Consider the following 23,079-nt stretch of genomic DNA (forward strand, 5'->3'; position numbering starts at 1 on the left):
CCTTGGATTGGAAACGACGCGTACGCCGTCCTCCACTACGGAGCTGACGTCGACGTTTCTGGCCTCGTAAAAGATGCCGATCGTTGCGGTTCCTGCATAAGCATGTAGGCAGGGTCATCATATTCAGGAGCCTATGACAATGAGATTGGCTTGTCCAGGTCCAGGTATTGCAAGTATCGTCCGTACAGGTACTCCGTACCTCAGCCCATCGACATAGTTTAAGGGCCCGTCCATACCTCTTCCGTTCAATCCATCTCTCGGTCTCTTGGCAGTCTTTCAACTCTCCGAAAAAAAGAAAAAGAAAAATTTACATTTTTTTTTTCCAACGGGAGAGTATTGTTAAAAATATCATCTTGATAAATAAATAAAAAAAAAGGAGAAGGAGAAGGAGAAGAAGAAGGCGAAGGAGGAGAAGAAGGAGAGAGAGAGAGAGAGAGAGTGCAGAAACTGACAACCGACAACCGACAGTCATGCATCTGACCGCCAGCCTCCTCACGGCCGTTTCCAGCATAGGCTACGTATCTGCCGTGGGCGTGAGCTCGAGGGAATCATGCGATACCGACAAGCTTGACAGCGCCACGTTCTTCTACCCCATCACCGTCGACGGCACCACCGTATTCGATGTCGCCAAGGCGACCAAGCGCGGTGTCTGCGACATCGGCCGTGAGAACCTCAGTAAGTGCCGTCACCGTTGAGAAGCACTAGCGACGGGGAGACGGAGGGACCCATCATCGTCTGATTTTTTTTCTGCTCTCGTTCTCCTCTCCCTCCTTTTTTTTCTATTTTTATTCTTTTCTTGTTTCTCGTTTCTGAGACGTTTCGCAGTGGCCGATGTAGAGATCATCCCCAACGTCGGGCAGAGCATCCGCATCCCGCCGCAGGTCTGCGAACCCGACAACGAGACCTGCCTCCTCTCGGGCCCGGGCACCCGCAACTGCGTGCTCGGAGGCCCCCGCCTGTACTACACCCAGAGGGGCGATACGTACGCCAAGATTGCCGGCCGCCTCAACATGACGGTCAGCTCCCTCACGTCCGGGAACGAGACGTCCGCCACCGAGCAGCTGCCGGTCGGCCAGTTCGTCAAGGTGCCCCTGTGCGACCCTAGCGAGTGCGTGATCCAACCTTTCCAGATGAGCTCCAAGGTGGTCTACAAGGACTTGGCCGACAGGTACGGCTCCACCGTCGGCCAGATCATCAGCCTCAGCCCTACCTACAACTACAGCAACGGCGCCAACGCTGCGTCGCCGGATCCGTCCATCTCCATCCCCGTCAACTGCACCCTGCTCGACAGCGACTACGACGTGCTGGGTTGAGGTTGCCACGGTACTCGGACCCGGTCCCGGTCCCTTGGGAGTTTACGGCGTCGGTTGGGTACGGGGGATATTGGGTGTATTGGGTGTATTGGGGGTCTTACGGGTTTGGTCAAGGGGGGGGCGGGGGGGAGAAGGCAAGGTCCGACCTGCAGGGCCGCCGTACAACATGGGAGATGTGCATGTGCCGAGGCATATGCGCATGCGGCGTAAGACGGTAGTAGATGCAGGTTGTGAGGGAGTACGGAGCAGATGGTGGTTGTCGATTTTGGGGAACACGCTGTGTGTACGTGACATATACCCAGCTTCCGTCTGCAGCATCATTTTTTTCATCCTTCTTCTTATGTTTCTCTGCTTTGACTGGCATGCACGGTCCCCCTGCCTATCGCAGGAGATGCACACGGTATCGACACGATACATCCCGACGCGGTGGCCTGATCTGCTTCCGAACGCCGGTTTATGGTCCTCGTCGACGACCCGGACGCAGGAAGAGAGAGTGGAGAGCTTACATGAAAGCGTGCAGTATGCGTACAAGACGTGTGCGCACATGTATGTGTACATGCTTTCGTCTACGTGTATATCTACATGCATGCCCTCGTATGCGTCTAGGTCTACAGATGACGAGTACATTTTACGTCTACGTGTACGTCTACATGTACGTCTACATGTACGTCTACATGTATGTCTACACATGTCTACATGTACGTCTACATGTATGATGATGGCATCAGTATTGCCAGACATACCGTACGCATATACATCATTGACGTGTAGAATGCGTGCCGTGGCCTACCCTGCATCCCGCATCACCGTCAACGCAAGGCTCCGTCATTCTCGGGACGGCATGTTGGGTTGCCGATGCATGAGCAGTCTCTGCGAGCGATGCTGTATATACCCACGGGAGGCGGAACTCTTCTAGCGGCTCTCATCAGCCGTACTGCATGATAAGAGTTGCCAGCCACGTAGCCTCGAACGGTCTCGGATACATCCGCTCGGTCCTACCGACGACCTTCATCAGGTCGAGCGACTGGATGGGTGTCGAGAGAGGATGCCACAACCTCTTCGACTGGTATCGACATGGTACCGGTACCGTACCTGGGACCTACGCGTCCCCTTCTGTAGAAGCCGCGAAACGCTCCACTGTCCGTCTGTCTCCGTCCAGTCTATCACCTGTAGGCTATTGCTGATACGTCACGGATCGCGATGACACTGGCATTTGCGAGAACCGATTCCGTCGAATACGAGCATCACATGTAGGGCTGCGCATGGGGACGCCAGCGGGACAATCCGTATCCAGGACACCACAAAGACGCACGGTCCACGGCATGACCGAAGGCGCAATTGCCAATCTCATTCGATCATCATTTCGCTTTGCGGGAAGACGGAAGAGGTTCAGGTCAACCAACCTTGACTATCGAGCAGGCAACAGGCAACATCCCCCTCTCCTCCTCCCCCCCCCCCCCCCCCCCCCCCTTCGCCGATGCCCGACCAGGTCCCCGGCGCACCGCCGCCGCGCTTTCTCACGGGTCTGTAAAAAGGAGAATAAGAAAAGAGTCCCACAGGATCAGCCAGGGAGGGAGTTCAGATCCAACCGCAGCGGCGCAGGCGCAGCGGTGCAAGGCGGTGCAAGGCGGTGGTGCAGCGAACCGTTATGCGTCATGCCTCCGGTCGCATCTCTCAACGTACCCGAGCCCCTCATCATTCCAACCGCCCCCCTTTCGGAGAGAGGAGAGCGCTATGCGGGAGTTGCCCCCTTCGAGATCATCGTCCCTGTCCGCGGGGGAAGCCGAGGAAACCGGCAAGGTCCACGTGCCCGCCGGCCAAGTCCCAGCAGTCTGATCCTCCTCCTCGACGGCACTCCTCGATCCCGAGGACCTTGGCTCTGTTCTTCTTCACACCCGCGCGGGAGGAGTACGAGACATCACCGCCGATACGTGCGGCAGCACCAGACTCCAACATCACCCCTCACAGGTACCGATGTGTAGTCTCATCTACTTGAGGGGAGGGGACGGTGGAGAATGGGGGGGGGGGGGCGCCTCTCTCGTTTCTTCTCTTGAGCCTCGTGCATCGACCCGGCATTGGAGGAATCCACCAACCGACTGAGGCGAACGGTAGAACGTGGGATCTCGCGTCTCCATAATTCGAGTCTGCCACGATAGCATCATCATCGATACTGCTCTACCCTCTACGGAAGAGGTGATATTGCTACTAGTGTAGTAGTAGTAGTGACTAGTAGTCTCAGTATGGGCAAAGCAGAGCACGGGTAAAGCAGAGTACAGGTTCACGACTTGTAACGAGCAACAATCAATACCAGGAACCGGGCACGTGTGGTACGGACTACAGGCAGACTAATCCGCCCATGATGATACTATAATATTATACTATACAATAGTATGTATCTAGTGCCAGCACAGAGCCACGGCGGCTTCCCAATGTAGGATAGATGGGTATGTCGATCAGGACTCCTGTTCAGGGGGATTTCGTGTTACAGCTTTGAGAGCTTTTCTCTCTCTTTATCGTAGTGCCGGCGAATACTCCGCAATATTCCTGTTACCAGTAAAAGAGGTTTCCGTTTTATTGACAAGGGGTTTCCTTCTTCTTATCTCTTCTTTTTTTTAAAAAAAAGAAGAGGAAGGCAGTGCAGCTCTCCTCCTTCTCTTATAAAGACATTCAACGCTTCCTTCTGTCCTTCCGTCCTCTCTATTCCTTTCGCTCCGCTCTCACTCACCTTCTTTTGCATCGTCGACAAGCTTGGACTTCTCACCTCTCGTCTCTCTTTTTTCTTTCTTCCATTGCTTGAGAACCGACACGGACCTACACTTGGCATACATCACACGCTCTTTCTTCTTCTCTTCTTCTCCCCCCCCTCTCTTTCTCGCCCCTACAGCCAAGAATTTCACCCCCGACGAAAGGAAAGGAATACGCGCACCTGCAAACCCCCCAACCCTAAGACAGAAGAAGAAAAAAATGAAGACCATCACTACTTCCCTCGTCCTTCTCCAGGCCCTCGCCGTTCAGGGGGTTCGTATCATCCAGTCCAACGACGACGGCTGGGCAGAGTCTTATATCCGCACCTTCAACGATGCCCTCATCGACGCCGGTCACGATGTTCTCCTCTCTGCTCCCGCTGATAACCAATCTGGCAAGGGTATGCTTCTCATGACCTCGCACGCTCTTCTCTTCTTTTTGGCCTCGCACGCTCGCACTTCCTCTCCTCCTCTTCTTCTCTTCCCTCGCACGCTCGCACTCTCCTTCTTTCTTCACGCGCACATGTACACATGCACGCACTCTCACTCTGTCAACAAGACCAGCATACGATGCATGTATTAAAAAAAAAAAAAAACACAGGCTCCCTAGACTCTGACCCTTCGAACCGCACCGAACCTTGCGAATACGACAGCTGCCCCGCCAACTCGGGTCCGTACGGCTCCGACCCGTCCCGCGCCGACCTGAACTGGGTGAACTCGTACCCGGCCACGTCGATGCGCTACGGCCTCGACGTCTTCGCCCCCGAGGTCTGGGGAAGCGGGGTGAAGCCCGACATCGCCGTGACGGGACCCAACGTCGGCTCCAACCTGTGGGTCCAGGTCCCCTTCTCCGGGACCGTCGGGTCGGCCTGCTACGCCGTCGAGGAGGCCGGCATCCCCGCCATCGCCTTCTCCGGCCTGTCGAGCGGCAACGTCGCCTTTGACGCCACGCCCGTGCCCGAGCGCAGCCTCGTCTACGCCGAGCTGGCCGCGACCCTGACCGAGGCCGTCATCGCGTCGGGAAAGCCCTACCTCCCCGACGGCGTCTTCCTCAACGTCAACTTCCCCAAGGTAGAGGGCGGCTGCACCGCCGCCTCCGACTTCAGCTGGGTTCTCAGCCGCATCAACCCCGGCTTCGCCTCGCCGGAGGACGTCGACTGGTGCGGCTCTACCCGTCTGCCCACCGAGACCCACGTCACCGGCCAGGATGGCTGCTACATCTCTGTCAGCGTCGGCGACGCCTCCGACAAGACTACCGTCAACGATGATCGCCAGGCTACCGTCCTGGAGAAGCTCAAGGACCTGCTCGTCTGCCTTCCTTAGCTGGTTACCACTTAGCCTCATCAGATCGTAGATGAGACGTCTTCATGAATCCAACTTTCCCACAACCGCTCTCGTCATCCGTATGCCTTCCCTTGACTCTAACCACCATGCGCCCTTTGTCCACATGTGGGACGTCCCGCACCGGCGTTACATAGACAGAGACTCTGACCACCGCACCGCTCTCCCGCATCGTGAACATGTGCCACCATTTCAAGCAGTAGTCCATCATGCGAGATAGACATCGTATCAAGACAGCCATGAGACTATCATTCGAGAAATCGCTCATGAATCCCATTTCCCATATTCGAGGGGGGGGTTCGGTAGATATCCCCTGGAAAACTTCACCCCTGCCACCATTTCATGGTTATAACTCTTCCATCCCTCTTTTTCAGCGCACTATGGCACCATGGTCAATCCCTAGATTCGGGAGAAACTCCAAGAAAAGGAAGAGAGCTATTGCAAGAGAGAAGGAGAGAGAAGGAGAGAGAGGGAGAGAGAGAGAGAGAATAAAGGAAAAAAAACCGTAATAATTAAGACAACAGAGAGAATATATTTCCGGGGATAGGGTTTCCCTTCCCAAAGAAAAAAGAAAAAAGAAAGGCCATATAAGAGAGTCATTTCCATTCATATTGTCCGTGTTCCAAAAACGAATAAGAAACGTGAAAGATGTAGAGAATTTGAAAAAAACAAAACAAAAAAAAACACTTTTTTTCCCCCACACGGGTGTATCCCAGACGTAATAGTGTGGTAATATATGCCGCTCTTCCAAAATAAAAATAAGAAAATTCAAGAGATCCAAGAATATTCCAAGAAAAACCACCGCAACGCCTTCATACGCGTCTCTGGGGATGACAGCCGTCTTCCCAGAGACCAAAACAGGGTCATCATCGCAAAAAAAAAAAAACATATACATGGAAAGTCGTTTGCTAACAAAGGATACGGCAAGAGGGTCAAGGCGTCTTGCCACATGAGGGTTAGATGTAGCAGACACCTAGTACCCCTGGGCGGTCGTCCGTTGTCTCTTGACGGGTGGGCTCTCGCCATCCGACAGCCGCGAGTTTGTGTCGGCAGAGGACATGTTGGTCGAGTACATGGAGTGAGGGTTAGACCCAATGTTGTTGTACTGGCCGCCTCCATTCATACCAAAGTAGCCCTGGTCCAGGCCGGTCGACCAGTTCTGTGCGTTGGCAGGCGGCGTCTGCGCCTCGTACTTTGCGGGATTCTGGTGTAGGAACTGCTGCTGCTGCTGCCCGTCCAGGGGGTAGTATCCGGCACTGGATCCCATCTCACCATCATTCGGAGGGTTTTTCATGAGATGGCCCAGATGTGCGCGGATGGATTTCGACAGACCGTCACGGGTAAAGGGCTTTGCCAGCACTCCATTCATACCTGCGGGACATGGTGTTAGTATCATGCAGTCGAGACCGGTCGGAACTCGGGACCGTCTTGGGGCAGCTAACCGTGCTCAAAGTAGCCATTGACTTCCTCGGGGCGGATATTTGACGTCATGGCAATGATGGGTATCGTCGTGTTGGTCTGACGGATGTACATCGTAGCCGAGACGCCATCCAGACGAGGCATGATGATGTCCATGAAGATCATGTCATAGTTGTCGCGGTCGGGGCCGTTGATGATGAGAGAGTAGGCCTCGGCACCGTTGGGTGCATGCTTCACTTCGCAGCCCATTGTCCCCAGGAACTTGATGCCAATCTTGGTGCATGTCGGGTCGTCCTCGACCAGGAGCACGAGGGGCTTCTTAGCCCATACACTGTCGGCACCGTTGGTGGGACCAGCCGTGGCCGTCATGCCGGGCCCTTGAGGCGGCTGGGTGATCTGGGTTCGCTCCATCATGACACCGGGGTTCAGGTCGGCGGGCACAGCATATGGGATCTTGTTGATGTGATCGGCGTGGAAGGGGTCGATACCGACTGTCTGTCCAACAGGGTAGACGGGATAGCGGTTGATGTCGTGCATGGGATCGCTAAGTATACCCATCGAGGTGGGTGTGACCATGGCGCTCGAATCGGCGGGTGAGCCGTACATGTGCTGGAGTCGGTCAAGCTCACGATCGGCGGCCGTCTCGGTGTTGATGCTGGTGAGGAGCTCGCGAGCTCTCCGTAGCTCAGGCACGGGCTCCTCTGTCTCTGCGCCCCCCCGGCCGTTGGAAGTAACGGGCTGGGCGCCGTTGCCGTTGGCGCCGTTGGCGCCGCTGTGGTTGCCGTGATTGTTCACAGCCGAGGTGGCTCCCTCGTAGGGCGTGAGGTAGTTGAGCACTTCGTGAGAAGCCTGCTTCTGCATGGAGAGGATTTTTTGAATATTGAGAACCTCGTTGACGAGAATCTTGTTGGTCTGCAGGACTTCGCCATACAGCTCCTGGAGCTGCTGCACTTGTTGTTGGGTAGCGGCCAGTTGCTCTGACATTGCATTGATGTGGTGGGTTGTGGTTATGTCGTCCGAGACGGGGGCCTTTCTGGGAGCGGGAGCCTTGCGGCGGATGTTGTCGAGATCATCTTTGCTGTCGATGCGGAAATGGGGGTGTTTGAACTCGAGAATCTACCGCCCAACCACGTCAGCCTCGCGTCGGTGCAGAAGGGAGGAACCTATGACAATGTCGCTTCAGAGGAGAGAGGATCTTACATTGCCTAGCGGAGAGGAACTGTCGTGGTCACCCGAGGGCTTGACCTTGTGGAAGTCGTATTTGTTGAGTTGGCGAATGAAGCTTGACATGTTGCTGTGCTTGAAGTGCTTGGGCAGAATCGAGCGTGTAAATTTCTCGCCCTGATCATAGTCCAACGGGTTAGCAACAGCGGTGGCGGATACACGAGATCATCTTGTACTGGTAATCTCCTGTACTCGGATGGGGAGGGAGGCGCACTTCGACAACGACAAAGGAGTCGCCGACCTTTCCCCACCGCGCGACATCTTGGTGGGAAGGATCTTCAAGCATGCTGTAGAGGGGCTAGTTAGTTAGCAGTTCGGGCGGCCGCATGGAGAGGGTGATAGAGTACCGATAAAGCTTGCGAACCTATCGTTATTGCGATGTCAATAATGCGATTTTCTTGTTGTTTTCGTGTCGTTGCTGCCAGACCGCCCAACAGGAGGTGGGAGAGAGGGGGGGGAGTGCTCACGAATTCGCTGGCGTTGCTGCCACCACCAGACGTCGGTGCCATCTCTGTGCCGGACATGACTTTGTGATGGCGTCGCGATGCGACGGGCGGCCAAGCTCTTGACAAGGCAGAACGTAGTCGAATTGGCCGTGCGCTCGGTATGCGACAGGCTGTCTGCTCTCAAATATGCGAGGCGGTGGATGAAAAAAAGACGTGAGGGCGCCGGAATGGGTGGGGTAGAGGACGGACGGGATTGGGAGACAGGGGAGATGGGGGAGGAAGGTCCAAAGAATAAAAGTAGTCTGACCAGGTGACTGAGGCCAGGTGGGTTCGGATGGGCGGGTATGAGATCGCGTTGCGTTGCGCGTGTGTCTGCGAAGGGACCGAGAGAAACGTGCCGGTTACTCACACAGCATCAAGGGCCCGGAGGTGTACGTAGAAGGGGGGCGGGGGGGATGGGAGAGATTCAAGCAAGCAAGTAGCAAGTCGACGAGCTCGACACAAGGGGAGCGATAGACGGGTTATATCAGAGATTGTAAGTTTGGGTGAAGGAGAAACGAGAGGTTCAGCCAAGGACGTATGTACAGGGCGTGCGACGGGCGGCGGGCGGCGGCGGAGCGGAAGAATGGAGAATGAGTAGCCAGATGGAGTCAAAGACGGTAGCAATAGTGGGTAGTATTATTATTGCTTAGCACCGCGGCAGAGGAACAAGTGAGAGAGAGAAGGAGGAAAGAAGGAAGGAGGAAAGAAAGAAGGAGGAATGTGGCGGATAGCGGATGGTGGGAAAGGGTATGAGTGGGGGAATGGTAGTGAATGTCTTTGGTGTCTCGCTGTGAGAGTTAAACTCTGGGAGAGTTCGTTTCTCTGGCTCTTGACTGTTGACACTTGACTTGAGAGATTAAATGGAGACTGAGTGAGGCTCTTGTGAGAGACTCTTTGACAGATGGAGAGAAAGAAAGAAATGGAGAGGAAAAGGGAAAGGAAAAAAAAAAGTATCTGGGTCGTTCCTTCTTTCCCAATCAATTGCTGGCTCTTTCCCTAACGAAACTCAGTCTCCTAAGGTGCAGCCGACGATGGGTAAGACTCAAAAGAGCGACTGACGGTTGGTTCAGTGGAGTGCAGGAGCGCGTAGTTTTGGTGGTAACCTCTGCAGTGGGTAAGAGAGAAGTAAAATAAGAAACAGCAGCACAGCAGGCACAAAACAAAAGAGTGCTGAGGCACGAGCACAGAGCTATATGTATATGTACTTGTCAAGACAGCGGGGTACAAGACAGTCTCTGAGAGAGGTCGTTGGGCCAGGGCTAAGAGAGCAAAAAAAAAAAAAAGAGTGGTCATGACAGTAATACGAGCGCTTGGGAGTCAAGGGCGTCGATTATGGTGGAAGGGACCGATGCTCGTAGGGGAGGGGGGGGGGGGGGGGGGGGGGGGGGGGGGGGGGAGAGCCTCGATGAGGGGCGCCCTGAAGAGTGCATGAAGGGGTACAGTCCAGAGCTCTCAAGGGGTCAGGCGCTGAAAGGGCGCTGAAGGGGAGGATCGAGAGCAGGTAGGTGAATGTAACTCAGGGTTGGTGATCAGGTGTCAAGTCCCAGTCAGTCACCTGAGAGGAATATCTTGTCAGAGTACATCTACCCAGACCAAGAATACGCCACACCTCTCTTTCCCAGTGTTGGATCTATTCATAGGCGCTGAACCGCGGGCTGCTGTAGTGTACGAATATAGCGATCACGTATAAAGTATATCAGGGCTGCCAGTATACTATATAGAAGGCTAGAGGAGACCTCCCAAACTATCAATGCCTGTAGCGTGAACGATACCAGGAAATACCTAACGAAGATGCCTTCTTCAAGGGTAATCTACTTATTCGAGGTAGAATTCCTACATCTCATTTATATCTCTATTGACTTGCAGAAATACTAGTACTCTGTTACGAGGCATATAAGATCTCACGGTATGAGTCTTCGCAGTTTTTCAAAAAAGGGAGGGCTGTCCTGGTTGGCGACGCGAAAAGATTTTATGTATATATAAGGAAAAATCGTGGATTTGAACATGATCTATTCGTGCCCACTACCACTAGGTACTACTCCGTGCTCGTAATAATACTCCTCCGTAGATTAACAGCATATACATGTACGCGACTATAAGCATTGTGAATTGTGATATCCCAGCTGCTGCGCTAACAGGGTTCTAGAGGTCTTAGCGTATGCTCCCGCGCCCCCGAGTCCAATAACGTTCTGCAGGCTAAACAGCCGATGCTGCTAGGTTCCAGCCCCCCGAGACCCTTTTTTTCCCTCTTTTCAGGTAAGATGTTGTGTGGGTTCGTACGGAGATATATTCATTCGGAGTCAGGGAGACGAAGAGAGTAATACTACTGCATACCATCATGTCCGTGTTATGCGGTTGGACGGCATCTTTACCAAGTATCGTATGGTGAGAAAAGATGTGTGGCTCCGTTGGTGTTACCGTGGCTGGCATCTAACTATTATCCAACTGGGAACTACCCTTAATTCGCTCCTTCCCATATGACTGTGTCACTCCAACAATTTCGCTCCCAAGGAAGGTACGACCTGCCAAGGCACTGCCAGTTCTGGCCGTCCTCCTCCTCCTCCCGCCGCTTCTCGTACTCCTCTCACTCCTCCCCGTAGCCTCATAGATATTTACCGTGCACCAGAACAGCACGCGTCTCTTAACTTTTGACGAGCCAACGGACCACGGTACCTCTTCTCAAACTTTTTCCCCGTCACATCAAAACTTTTTGGGTTCTCTAGTCTTTCTGCGCCGCTCCGTCGCGTGGTTCCGTACTCTCCCTCGCCAACAGCATGCCAGTCGTGGAGTGGTACCTCGGCGGGAGGCGTTGGTATTCTCCCACATTTTCCCTCTTCTCTTCCCCTCTCTCTCTCTCTCTTCTGCCCAGTACTGCCACTCACCCTCGCAAGCTCGTGTTGCATGGGGTAGTGCTAGGACCAGGACCCGTCGTTTATCAGATCGTTCGATGTCCGATTGAGCCCTCACCAGAATCCATACCGAGTGTCCACGAGAACACCAGCTGAGTTGTCGGCGCAGGCCAAGCACTCAGTTATCCGGTTGATCCCCTCATACCAGGGAATCCCGAAAAGGAAAGAAAGCTCTAGCACATAACCAAATGACCCGGCGGGGGTCATAGGACTCTAGAGCGACACAAGCCCGTGATTCTAGCCATCTCTCTCTTACGTTAGTAGCAGCAGCACCATCACCACTGTCACCACTGCCACCACCGTCACCACTGTCACCACAACCACTCCATAAGTGGCCACGCGTGCTGCCGTCCTACTTCCTAAAGGAGAAGAGTCCCGACATTTGGCCCACTAGTCTGACTGAGAAGCACGCATCATCTGGTCTGGGTTGAAGGGTTACGACTCATACGAGCGCGAGTATACCTATACGAGTACCAGAGGGAGGGGTGGCCAGTAAGGTGGACAGTCGGCAATCGGCAGTTGGCAGTTGGCAGTTGGTTCACACACACATACGAGAAAGACTGCCAAGGCATGCCTCTCCCTCTGGCCTCTCTGACTTGGAACCCTTGGGCCTTGACCCTCTGCCGGCAATGTTCCCCGCTTTTCCTTCTGCGATGACCCGTTCCCGCGAGATGCTTCCCCCGCTCTCCACACCCGAACCGGTCCGCCAGCCTTGCCTACCACCCCGGTTCTGGGCCGTCGTCGGCCATGGATGTGGCGTGCGTTTGCGGTCGTATGTATCCGTTGTACATGCACTCGATTAGATCCCCAGACCAGCCTTGTCAAGAGGGGTCTTGATATCCGGTAACGCTCCCAATCGGGGGGGGGGGGGGGGGGGGCAATGACGAGACATGATGACGCGACAATGGCGGGACGGAGATGCCCGACGACACAGGACACGCTCTCCTCCGATCGCATCTACGAGTATGCTGCTTCTCTGCTGTAACCCAAACGTGTCCGGTCTTGTCCATCAGACCACTCGATCAGACGGGTACGGCCTCATCCCTTGGGTGCATTTCGCGTAGCACAGGATCCGCCAGCAACGTGCCTTGTCTTCCATGCCACTGAGTCAACATGGCGGCCCGTGTGGATATGACCTTCATTTTTTCGCTCGGAGATGTCGCTTGGAGTAGCCAATGGAAGAGGTGGCAATTGCACGTCTGATACGGAGTACTGGTAAGACGAGTGGGAGGGGGGGGGGGGGGGGGGGGGGGGGGGTTTGTTAGGGTTTGAACTACCGTGACCCACTGGCTCGGGAATCATACAAACGCGTGTTGCATGGCGAGCTAGTAGGGGACAAGACAAGGAGACAGGGAGACAAAGCCAAGCAGATCTCCTAGTGCCGGGCTGAGCGTATGCAGGCAAACCGCAACCTTCAAGGGCCCTCTAACCGACATCCGGGCCGCCTGAAGTGGGTACCCCCTTGGGTACCCTTGGGTGGGCAAGGGGGTAAGGGTACAGAATTGGGAGGAACACATTCTCACTCAATCGTTTTGTCGATTCTTTTGTTTGACCTGGGTCTCGACGACCAACAGGTCTCGGGGGACGGCTTAAAAGGGGAGGGGGGCGCGGCGCACGAGTAACGCAAAAGGGGTGAGACAAGGGTCTGCTGGTTCAACTGGCAACTTGGAGAATTCGGGGAGAAATCCATCATTACGAGTTTCCCGAACACACGAGACAGAAGAAGAGAGAGAGAGAGAGTCTGGAAGCGAGAGAGTTTGTGCTAGAGTTGAAGGCTGCAGGCTTGTCCCTTCGGTCGGTACCGGATTACTACCCTTGCTAGCCGGCGGCCGCGAAATCCTGTATATTTTTTTCTTCTGCTTTCTTCTCTTCTGGTTAGCTGAGAGAGTTGTAGACTCGTAAACAACTGTCTGGCTGCGGCCTGTCCGATAGTTTACAATGCACATATTTCGAAGACATTCCTGCACGGTTCTACGAATCACAGAGCATCGGATCTAGCCGGACGAGCCATGGGAGTGTGTGATGGAGCGAGATCCAAAGGAGGATTTGAATATTGTCGAGATAAGTCACGAGGTTGGACAGGGACATGGCACAAGTACCTATATAATAATGCTCCTCCCTCTGCGGATTATTATGTAAGAATAGCTATACGAGTAGGCCTAGGATCCTATAAGTGCCTATACTATAATCTGCAGATATGTCCCGTATAAAGGATACACACGCAATACACACACACATCCGCCATTATACCTCTTATTATTCAATCCCACTATGACGTGATGAAGAAAGCTGGGGTGGGTTATGCATTCTTCTCTTTCTTTTTCGATTCCCCCCTCCCCCCCTGCCGCCACGTTGTCAGTTATTATTGCCTTACCCGTTGATAGTTCCGGACAGTAATACTTTTTACGCAAGGGGTATTATGGGCCTGGAATCGGGAGCATTCGGACGTCGAGCATCAAGCAAACGGCATAGTTGTTGACGGATGTTGCCAGTCTGGTACCCCTTGCTATCAATTTCCCTTATCTGCAGCTGAGGGGTGTATTCGTTCAGTGTACCAGATCCGATTCCCAGGTTGATACCTTGGTACTAGCAGTATCAGCATTACACACCCCCACCCTGTGAATGCTCTTGACAGTTACGTTCTCGACCCTCTCGCCGCGCATCTGGATAGTCAGGGCGACCAAACCTTGTTATACGGATGACAGGGAACGAAGAATGCCGATGGAGATGAGGTGTAAAGTTAGAGAAATGAGAAATCCGCTTTTTCGATTCCAAGCGGTACATGGCGAGGGGATGGGGGGAGGAGACCATGTCACTTGTGAACTGTTTTGGCTAGCTGTCCTATCATCTGAGCTCCTTGTCTGCTCTCTTCTTGACATTCCGCGGATTCTTGAAACACGTCGGTTCTTGTCCCACTCGTCGGCTTTTGACCATCGGCTGCTACCGTCTTTCCTCTACTTGTCAGTGTCAGTTGTCAATGCCGTGGCGAGGCTTGGGATGCGCCACAGGTGATCGTGGGAATGTGCTGAGAATGTATTCTGCTCCGTAGTAGTAGAAGGTGGCGTGCAAGAGTTCTAGCGTAGATACCGGACGTTCTAGCGGATTGTATGCTGGTCGTCTGTCTCGGTTGTTGGTGTGCTGCAAGTTGATGGATATCTTGACGTTATCACTACTTGGTGTGCGTTCCACCGAGGATCTTACTTCAATATAAGTGAGAGGCACGTTATCAGGGTATAGAAGTGACAACACTCAAGGAGTCAGCAGCGGTTGAATAGATCTGAATGGGACAGAGGCTATTCGCATTCTCCACGTCGTCGTGTCAAATCGCCTTCTCCGTATTGAATAATGTCTGTCGTCTCGAGCTGCGGCAGCAGCCCTCGGCTGCTTAGTCACGCAATTTGAGTGCCACAGAGCACAGACTATACTACAGGGTAAGTGAGCTGACTAAAAGTGCAGCGTAGGCGAATCGGGAAAAACTCTACCCCACAACGAAACTCTTGTCATGGTGGGACGAGGACGGATGAGTCAAAAGAGACAAGCTCCCAGGAAGATGACTTTGGCCACACTCCCCCACTAAGGAACATTGACCTTTTTCTCCGATAAACATCACCGCAACGGCATCCGACATGTCGCACAAGGGGAAGAATGCCAGTGCCAGCAAGGGCAAGAAGAAGTCGGGCGGAGAGACCAAGAGCGAGGATCACCTCCAGGCAGTGGTATGGCGGGGCACCAGCAGCACCGAGACCAAGACGGGCAGCACATGCCGTCGAAATCATCAATGGCTAATCTGACACATTCGCACCACCCTCGCAGGTCCTCGCCGATTCATTCCAAGATAGATTCCGACCGTTTTCCGTCGAGAAGCCGAGAGTATGACCTACCTCTCCTCCCCTCTCCTCCCTCCCTATGCAAAGCTACCTGGATATCGATCGAACTGACCTCCTGACATAGTGCCTCCTCCCCCTCGCCAACACGCCGCTGATCGAATACACGTTTGAGTTCCTGGCGATGAACGGCGTGGACCAGGTGTATATCTACTGCGGCGCGCATACGGACCAGGTGGAGTCGTACGTCAACGGATCGCGGTGGGCGACGACGTCGCGGACCTCGCCGTTCAGCGTGGTGCAGTTTGTGCGGGTGGCGGACGCCCGGTCGGTGGGCGACGTGCTGCGGGACATGGACAAGCGGTCGTTGGTGGACGGCGACTTCCTTCTGGTGCACGGGGACTTGGTGTCGAACATACTGCTGGACGGCGTGCTGGCGGCGCACAAGAAGAGGCGCGAGGAGAGCGCGGCCAACATCATGACCATGGTGCTCACCAGCGCCGGGGCCGGCGGCCACCGCACCAAGCCCAAGGGCATCACGCCCATCTTCGCCATCGACTCGGTCAGCGGGCGGTGCCTGCACTATGACGAGGTCAACGCCCTGTCCAGCGAGCGGTACGTGATGCTCGACCCGGCCGTGCCCGAGGAGCTGTCGACCGACTTCGAGATCAGGGCCGACCTGGTGGACGCGCAGGTCGACATCTGCACGCCCGAGGTGCTGGCTCTGTGGTCCGAGAGCTTCGACTACGAGCTGCCCCGCCGCAACTTTCTCCACGGCGTGCTCAAGGACTGGGAGCTCAACGGCAAGATGATCTACGCCGACGTCGTCAAGGGCGGGTACGCCGCCCGCGCGAGCAACCTGCAGATGTACGACGCCATCAGCCGCGACGTCCTGGACGGCTGGACCGCACCCTTCTCCCCGCTGACCAACATGCTCCCCGCGCAGGCGCTGAACTACCGGTCGCGCGACGGCGCTGTGGCCATGGAGGACGGCGTGGACTGCGCACGCGATGCCGTGCTGCGCCGGTCCGTCGTCGGCAGCGGCGCATCTATCGGTAAAGGGTCCACCGTGTCGAACAGCTTCGTCGGCCGGGGCTGCAAGATTGGCGCAAACGTCGTGCTGGAGGACTCTTTCCTCTGGGAGGGCGCCGCGGTGGGGGACAACTCGCGCGTGACCCGCGCTGTGGTGGCCGACAAGGCCGTCATCGGGAGGGACTGCACCATCCAGCCGGGCAGCCTGGTGTCGTTCGGCGTGCGCGTCTCCGACAAGACCACCCTCGCTCCGGGGTCGTCCGTATCGACGGTGACGTGGTCGGCCCAGCCTGCCAAGCAGGACACTTCGCTGCTGGGGCCGTCGACCAACGCCGCCGCCTTTGTCGACCCGGACGACGACGACGCCGACTCCGAGGACCCGTCGCGTCTGCAGAAGTCGCTCATATACTCGCTCGCCGAGGCCAACGTGTCGACATCGTCGGTGTCGACGCTGTCGTCAGACGTCGACTCGGACTCGGGCTCGGACGACGAAGTCGACACCACACACCTGGACCCGAGTGCGCGCTCGCGCCTCTCGTCATTCACGTCGGACGGGTCGGGCGACGGGACCGTCCGTGCGGCATTTCACCACGACGCGGTGTCGGGACTCCTCGACGCACTGTGCGCCACGTCCGGGGACTTCGACTCGGCCAAGCTCGAGTTCATGGGTCTGCGGCTGGCCAACAACGCCTCGGACACCATGATGCGCCGCGCCATCGCGTCCGCCTTTGCCCACCACGCCGTCGAGCTGCTCACGCCCGAGAACGGCGGGCTCGAGCCGGCCAAGGCCGCCGAGCGTACCATGACTGCGCGCCCCGGCGCGGCAAAGTTCGTGTCCGAGGTCGCCGTGGGCGACGGAGCCTCCGAGACGGACCAGGCAGACTTCGTGCTCGCCCTGCAGCGTGGTCTGCGTCAGGCCTCCTCCTCGCTCTCAGACGCCCAGACGGACGCTGAGGGGGCTGCCAAGCTGGATGTGCGCCGTGTCGGGACCCTGCTCGCCGCCCTCCTGCAGCAGCTATATTCCCTCGACATCATCGAGGAGGAGGGTATTCTGGCCTGGTGGGCCGATGACAGGGCTGGCGAGGGTGAGGGCATGGTCATACTAAGGGATAAGTGCAAGTGTGTTGTCGACTGGTTGGAGAATGCTGAGGAGGAGGATGATAGCGATGAGGATGACAGCGAGTAGTGTTTTGTAGAACTAGGTTAAAAAGATTTCATAGACGAGGTTTTCTCCTTTTTTTTCTCTTACTTTTCATTCTTGTTTCGATATCCCCCCCCCCCTTTAAGGGGTTTCCTTTTATTTTTATTTTTTTTGGTATGATGATGATTGGAAAAGGTGAAAGAGTAGAGTTTCACTACCGAATGTCAGCAGAATATGGCGATTGTATAAAAGGTTTCTGTCTTTTTTTCCCATTTTTTCCCATCCTTTTTCTTTTTCTTTCTTTCTTAAAAAAAGAGAAGAATAAAAAGATACATAAGAAAGAGTGAAAGAAGCAAAATCAACATCGAAACACCCATATATATCCGATATATATTGTATATTCATGTCCTGGTATTATTCCCCCGACGCCCTACTGCTTTTAGTTCAGACATATATGTTTCTTTCTGCATCTTTACTATATAGCAGTATCCATACATGTATAAAGTTGAATAGACGGAGAAGAAGAAGAAGAAGAAGAGATGGAAGGGATATGTTCCCTCAATAATAGCTGTGCAGCTCCCCTGACCCGGTATGAGGTCCCCCTCTCCTCTTGTGGGCACTCGGCCCGGTGGGCACTCCGGCGTACGCATCGTCGTACTCGACCCGTGCGCGACCTCCGGCAGCGCCGCCGCCGCCGCCGCCGACATCGTCTAGGGACTTGTATCCGTGGAAACCAGCGCCTCGACCGCCACGACCTCCTCCACGGCCGCGACCCCTGCCGCCGCCACCGCGACCCTGGAAGCTGCTGCCGCGACCGCCGCGACCGCCCCTGCCGCGGGGAAAGGAGTCGGCGCGGGGTTGGGTAGGTGGACCGCCGCCACCGACGGCGGCGCCGCCACCGACGGCGGCGCCGCCTCCGCCGGCGTCGGGACCGTGGCCTCCGGTGTATTTCCTCTTGGAGTTCTTGTTGGCAAAGAGGCTCTCGTAAGCGTCCTCGCGGGGATCGTCGCCCTCGACGCGGAGTATCATCTTCTCGCCCACGGTCGTCTCGAACTTGAAGGACTGGTGCGGGGGCACAGGATCCCAGTTCTCAATCTTGCTGGCGTCGATGGGACGGGCACCCTTCTTGAGGGCCAGGACGACGAGCGGGACGGGGTTGTCCGTGTGGTATTTCGTCTCTTGGGGGACGGGCCGTAGGCATGCGGCCCACAGACGGTCCTGGTAGCAGGCTGTGCCGACGACCTCCCACACCATCTTGCTGCCCATGCCGCCGACCTTGTCCATGATGCCTGCCGGGCACGGCCGTGGGCAGATGAGGATGTTGTTGCCGTGGTAGATGAGGTCGGAGCTGACGGGGATCCTGGCCAGGTCCATCAGCTTCTGCGTGTCGGGCCGGGAGATCATGTAGCTGGTGAAGAAGACCGTCTTCTTGATGCGCAGCTTCGTCTTGGTCCGGTCGCGCGCCGCCACCAGGTTGTGGTCGTTGATCATGTGCTGCACCTCGGCCACCTCGGTGACGGGCTCCAGCGTTGCCGCCGTGTCGGCCACCTGCACCACCTCGGCCGTCGACAGGGGCCCGCGCGTCGGCGACGTCGTCTGCTGACGGTTGTACTCGGCCAGGAAGTCGCGGAAGCCCTTTGTGTGTTTCGGTCGGTCCTCGTAGATGCGGATCTCGTCGGCGTCACGGTACGTCTCCATGAGGGCGTTTAGGAAGAGCTGCTTGAAGTGCATCGTGCTCTGGAATCGCTGGTTGGTCGGGCTGACGGCCGGCTTGAGCGCGATCATGTCGACGTCCAGCTTCTTGCTGGCCACGATGCGACGCACCAGGTCGGAAAAGTTCTTCTCGCCACGACCCGTCAGTATCACCGTCAGAGCATCCGGCTGCTGCATGCTCAGCCGGACGAGCTCGACAACCTTCTCGTTCCACCACCCTTCCCACGCGCGGGGCTCCTCCTTGTCGACCCCTCCGCCCGTCGCCGCCAGGATCCGGCTGTCGTGCCACCACCCCCCGTTGACGAACACATCCTGGTTAGCCAGCAATCCTATCGTGTGGCCCTGCCACAGCGACGGGTTCGGTGTCGGTGTCTTGAATACTGCAGATGGTAGTAGAACGTCAGCCAGCCGGAGGAAAATCATCAGGGTAGCAAGACCTGCGATGCGCGCTGCGTACACGTATTGTCAAAGTCGTACACGTGCAGCGCCTTGATCTTGTCGACGGCGGGCAGCTGCTTGCTGAGGATCGACCAGCGGCTGAGAGCTGTCAGTGTGAAGTCGAGCGAGCCACTGCCTGTCGTCGTGTGCTGGCCGGTGTTGCTCGGAGCGCCGTGGAGCACACTGAAGGCAGAAGTCATGGCGCCTGTCGGGAATCGCGGGTGTCGGGAGCAGACACGCTGCATGCGCGGGGAGACGCTGTCGGTCGTGGGATGGGAGAATAGTCGACGGAGCTTCGGTCGGATGCGGTATCGGGAAGTTCTGAGCTACTGGGCGTGAATGATGTTATGGAGTTGGTCTCATCCGGCGGACAGAGAAGGGTGCGGAACCTGTCATCAGCTCTTATTTTTATCTATTTATTACCAATTATTTATTTATTATTTATTTCCAATTTTTTTTTTTACCTCTGGGGTAAGGTAACTAAGCCCCACGCTGCACCTTCCCTTTATCAGATGCCATGCATAATAGTCATCTACCCGTGGACAGGAACTCATAACATCATCAGTCTCGAGAGGAAGAAACATCAGCACATCCATCTTCCGAGGTCCCTGGCCATCATCGTACAAGCTGCCGACAGCCTAGCGTGGCATCTGCATCTCCGACCACTCCCCTGACCGGGTCGACGATGTCTGCGATGTCAGGGGCAGCTCCCCCGCTGGCCTCCAGCGCCGTCCGCTTCGTCGCAGCATCCAAGAAGTCCCCGCTGGGCTCTCTCCAGCTCTGCCTGCGCGTCAAGCCGGGAGTCAGCAAGGCCCGCGAGGGAATCGACCGCGTCACAGATAGCGCCATCGATGTCTGCGTGGCGGCCCAGCCCCGCGAAGGAGAGTCCAACAGGGCCGTCATCCAGGTCCTGAGCGGCGTCTTGGGTGTGCCCCGGTCGAGGCTCCATCTGACCCGCGGGCTCAAGTCGAGGGATAAGACGGTCGTCGTCGCAGACGTTCCCGGCGACGGTGATGAGTATGCTCGGGCCGTCGTCGAATTGCTTAGAAAGGCGAGCGAGTCATCCTGAGTCGACCCTATTCCCTACGCGGCCACTGACCGTCGAAGCTTTCGATCGAGAGAATGCTATATTATTACATCTGCGGATGCCCCGGAAGTTTTACGTATATGCCTATTTGCTTCATAAATCACCTCCCTCGGAATATACCTAACCCTCCCCGTCATTAATATTCCAGCCAAGACTCTTGTGCGCATTCGCCTATTCAAAATGTTTGCTTTCGATATCTCCTCGCGATTGCTCGTTCTCTCTCTCATTCTCTCTCTCCCTCCCCCCCTAGGATGACTCTCTCTTATCTGCCATGGTGCTGAGATTGGCAGCGGGTCCCTCCTCTGCGTCCGAACAAGGCTGCGATAGGTTCTGCTCAGCCTCGCGCACCAGTTTAGCCTGATGGCGTGCACGCTTGGAGTTTATCTTCTCCTGCTCTTCGCGCAGCTGGCAGATGGTGCTGCTCCTGCCCCTGATCTTGGCACCGTACCGCCAGAAGACAAAGGGGATGGGGATCATGGTGACTTCGACCAGGCCCAGCAACGTGCCGGCCCACTGCGGCGTGAGGGCCTCGTACATCTTGGGTCCTGCCAGGGGGAGGGTCGCACCGAAGATGCTCCTCATGACGGCGTTGCTCGACAGGGCGCTGGCTGCGTATATGCCGTATGCGCCGGCAAGGTAGTTGGAGCCGTAGATGAAGATGAGGGTGTTGCCGAGGGAGAAGGGCACGCCGAAGGCGATGGGGATGGCCCAGTGGATGCTGGTGGGAAGGCACGTCCAAGAGAAGACGAGCTGGCCGACAGGGGTGAGGATGGAGCCGATGGCTAAGACCAGAGCCTGGGCCTCTGGCGGAGGCTTGCCCGTCAGGGGATCCCTCGGCTGGCCGTTGATGAGACGGCGGCAGAGGGGCTCCGAGAAGATGGCGAGCAGGGTGCCGACGCCGATACCGACAAAGGCAAGCCCGGAGATGCCCGGGGACCAGCCGCGATGCTGGGAAAAGACGATGGGGTAGGCGACAAAACAGAGGTAGAGAACGCCATAGACCAGGGACATCCTTTTTGCCATGGGTCAGCCTGTAGCCTGCGCGCGTGGAGCGGGGGGTCTGCTCGTGGCACTCACCAGATGTTTAGGAACCACAGGATGGGTTCCTTGATGGCGAGGACCAAGGGACGGCTCAGGTTCGTCTTGAGAAGGTTCCAGGTCGATACCCTCTGGTCGTACTGGCACCACCATCGCGAGTCGCCAGTCTCGTGGCGAAGCCTGGCAGCCTTGCGCCTGAGGATGGTGGGCGCGTACGTCTCCTTGCAGGTGAGCATGGTGCCGAAAGCGACGGCACCGCTGATGAGGATGATCCAGGCGGACCACCTCCAGCCGAGGTACTGGTAGACGAAGCCGCCGATGATGCCGCCGGTGCTGGGGGCGTTCATGGGAGCGATGCTCCACATGGACAGGGTGAAGGCGAGGTAGTCGGGATGGGAGAGGTCGACGACGGAGCCAGGACCGTTGGCGAGCATGACGGAGCCGAAGAAGGCGCTGTTTGGGGGGGGGGGGGCATGTCAGAAGACGTCACGACACAAGATGATGGGCCTCCGGCGGCGAAGGTCGAGGCAGGGCCTCTCGGAGGAGTGCCGGCCTACGGATGGAACGTACCAGAAGTATCGGGTGACGAGGATGGTGACAAAGTTCTGGGCAACGGCGCCGGGGATGACGAGGAGCAGCCAGGCAGCGAGGCAGACGAGGTAGACGATCCGGCGGCCGAACAGCTCACTCATGGGAGCCAGGACCAGACAGCCGGTGGCCAGACCGAGCAGGTAGGTGGTCATGCCGAGGGTGGTGACGGTCTGGGAGGTGCCGAACTCGGCCATGAGGCCCGGGGCGGACGAGGTATAGCTGGTGCTGTACAGGACGGCGACCCACGAGGTATAGGCGATGGCGACGAGTATCCAGACGCGGTACCCGAGAGACCAGTTGCGGGGGTTCTCCGGGTCGCCGTCCTGGAAGACGACCTCGAAGTCGGGATGACGGAGGGTGGCGGCGCTGGCGGCGGTGCGTACAGGCTCGATGCCGTCGTCGGGTTCGCCGCCGTCACGGCCGCCGTCGGTGCGGGTGTCGCGTGAGAGGGCCTGCTCGAGGTTCTCGTACGGGTCGGTGCCGTCGATGCGGGCATCCGTCGCGGAGACGCGGCTGCGCCGACTCGGATCGGTACGGATGGGGTGCAGCACGACGGAAGGATCCGAGGCGGTGGACGATCTCGACGTGCCCGACGAGGATGCCGCTGCCGAGCGAGCCTCACCATGAGCCTTTTCCAGATCCCGTTCCATGGCGGGCAGGGAGGGGGGCTCTTGCGATCCGCTGCGAGGTCGTTGCAGGAAGGGAAGAAGAGAGAGAGAGTGTGTGTGTGAAGATGGGGGGGGGGAGGGTTTCTTCTCCTCCTCTCCGGACAACTCT

The 23,079-nt window shown here is 56.5% G+C and overlaps 7 protein-coding genes across 7 annotated transcripts; 4 read left to right on the top strand and 3 right to left on the bottom strand.

The window, feature by feature from the left end:
* Positions 1 to 470: 470 nt before the first annotated feature.
* Positions 471 to 1,313, top strand: GMORB2_1910 (LysM domain; the record flags this gene model as incomplete). Its single annotated transcript, XM_035463891.1, has 2 exons — positions 471 to 675; positions 826 to 1,313. The coding sequence occupies 2 exons, from the start codon at positions 471 to 473 to the stop codon at positions 1,311 to 1,313; spliced, it is 693 nt and encodes a 230-aa protein (XP_035320155.1).
* A 2,964-nt stretch (positions 1,314 to 4,277) lies between these two features.
* On the top strand, positions 4,278 to 5,380 carry GMORB2_1911 (Survival protein SurE; the record flags this gene model as incomplete). Its single annotated transcript, XM_035463892.1, has 2 exons — positions 4,278 to 4,458; positions 4,659 to 5,380. The coding sequence occupies 2 exons, from the start codon at positions 4,278 to 4,280 to the stop codon at positions 5,378 to 5,380; spliced, it is 903 nt and encodes a 300-aa protein (XP_035320156.1).
* A 991-nt stretch (positions 5,381 to 6,371) lies between these two features.
* Positions 6,372 to 8,565, bottom strand: GMORB2_1912 (osomolarity two-component system, response regulator SKN7; the record flags this gene model as incomplete). The annotated part of the gene is made up of 5 exons (XM_035463893.1): positions 6,372 to 6,769; positions 6,841 to 7,933; positions 8,018 to 8,158; positions 8,256 to 8,339; positions 8,509 to 8,565. 5 exons carry the CDS (start codon positions 8,563 to 8,565, stop codon positions 6,372 to 6,374), a joined length of 1,773 nt encoding a protein of 590 aa, XP_035320157.1.
* A 6,499-nt stretch (positions 8,566 to 15,064) lies between these two features.
* On the top strand, positions 15,065 to 17,480 carry GMORB2_1913 (translation initiation factor eIF-2B subunit epsilon; the record flags this gene model as incomplete). The annotated part of the gene is made up of 2 exons (XM_035463894.1): positions 15,065 to 15,154; positions 15,390 to 17,480. 2 exons carry the CDS (start codon positions 15,065 to 15,067, stop codon positions 17,478 to 17,480), a joined length of 2,181 nt encoding a protein of 726 aa, XP_035320158.1.
* A 513-nt stretch (positions 17,481 to 17,993) lies between these two features.
* On the bottom strand, positions 17,994 to 19,786 carry GMORB2_1914 (uncharacterized protein; the record flags this gene model as incomplete). Its single annotated transcript, XM_035463895.1, has 2 exons — positions 17,994 to 19,528; positions 19,606 to 19,786. The coding sequence occupies 2 exons, from the start codon at positions 19,784 to 19,786 to the stop codon at positions 17,994 to 17,996; spliced, it is 1,716 nt and encodes a 571-aa protein (XP_035320159.1).
* A 485-nt stretch (positions 19,787 to 20,271) lies between these two features.
* GMORB2_1915 (uncharacterized protein) lies at positions 20,272 to 20,655 on the top strand (the record flags this gene model as incomplete). The annotated part of the gene is made up of 1 exon (XM_035463896.1): positions 20,272 to 20,655. The coding sequence occupies one exon, from the start codon at positions 20,272 to 20,274 to the stop codon at positions 20,653 to 20,655; it is 384 nt and encodes a 127-aa protein (XP_035320160.1).
* A 264-nt stretch (positions 20,656 to 20,919) lies between these two features.
* Positions 20,920 to 22,952, bottom strand: GMORB2_1916 (Sugar (and other) transporter; the record flags this gene model as incomplete). Its single annotated transcript, XM_035463897.1, has 3 exons — positions 20,920 to 21,685; positions 21,751 to 22,164; positions 22,282 to 22,952. The coding sequence occupies 3 exons, from the start codon at positions 22,950 to 22,952 to the stop codon at positions 20,920 to 20,922; spliced, it is 1,851 nt and encodes a 616-aa protein (XP_035320161.1).
* Positions 22,953 to 23,079: the final 127 nt, after the last annotated feature.

This window comes from Geosmithia morbida (assembly GCF_012550715.1).
Source record: "Geosmithia morbida isolate 1262 chromosome Unknown scaffold_11, whole genome shotgun sequence".
NCBI classification, from domain to species: domain Eukaryota; kingdom Fungi; phylum Ascomycota; class Sordariomycetes; order Hypocreales; family Bionectriaceae; genus Geosmithia; species Geosmithia morbida.